This window comes from Rhagoletis pomonella, unplaced genomic scaffold (assembly GCF_013731165.1).
Source record: "Rhagoletis pomonella isolate Grant_MI unplaced genomic scaffold, Rhpom_1.0 Rhpom_scaffold_00002, whole genome shotgun sequence".
NCBI classification, from domain to species: domain Eukaryota; kingdom Metazoa; phylum Arthropoda; class Insecta; order Diptera; family Tephritidae; genus Rhagoletis; species Rhagoletis pomonella.
The window spans coordinates 48,309,153-48,309,353 of record NW_023458556.1 but is presented as its reverse complement, the minus strand read 5'-3'; the positions used below and the strand labels follow the sequence as shown (position 1 = coordinate 48,309,353).

Below are 201 nucleotides of genomic sequence, written 5' to 3'. Positions count from 1 at the left end.
TTTCTGTCTAGACGCTTCTTATGGAATTTCATTCGACTGGAGAATGAGCATCTAAATAATTGTGGCAGATTTCGTGCAGTGCGGGATATCTCAATTTCAGTTCTTGAACAACCATTGCGTGGCTCAGTGACTTCTGTTAGTGAATCAATACCCAATATGAAAATAAATAAAAAACTGAAATTTGCAAGTATTGCCAAAAAA

General features: G+C 35.8%; 1 protein-coding gene across 1 annotated transcript in view; it reads left to right on the top strand.

Moving 5' to 3' along the window:
- The window catches only part of LOC118734675 (xenotropic and polytropic retrovirus receptor 1), a gene marked incomplete at its 3' end in the record, with an annotated part of 10,354 nt that extends 10,181 nt beyond the window's left edge, over window positions 1-173 (top strand). The window contains 1 exon segment of the mRNA XM_036464383.1: window positions 12-173. Within this exon segment, the coding sequence (XP_036320276.1) occupies window positions 12-173 (162 nt within the window).
- Between the last annotated feature and the right edge of the window lie 28 nt (window positions 174-201).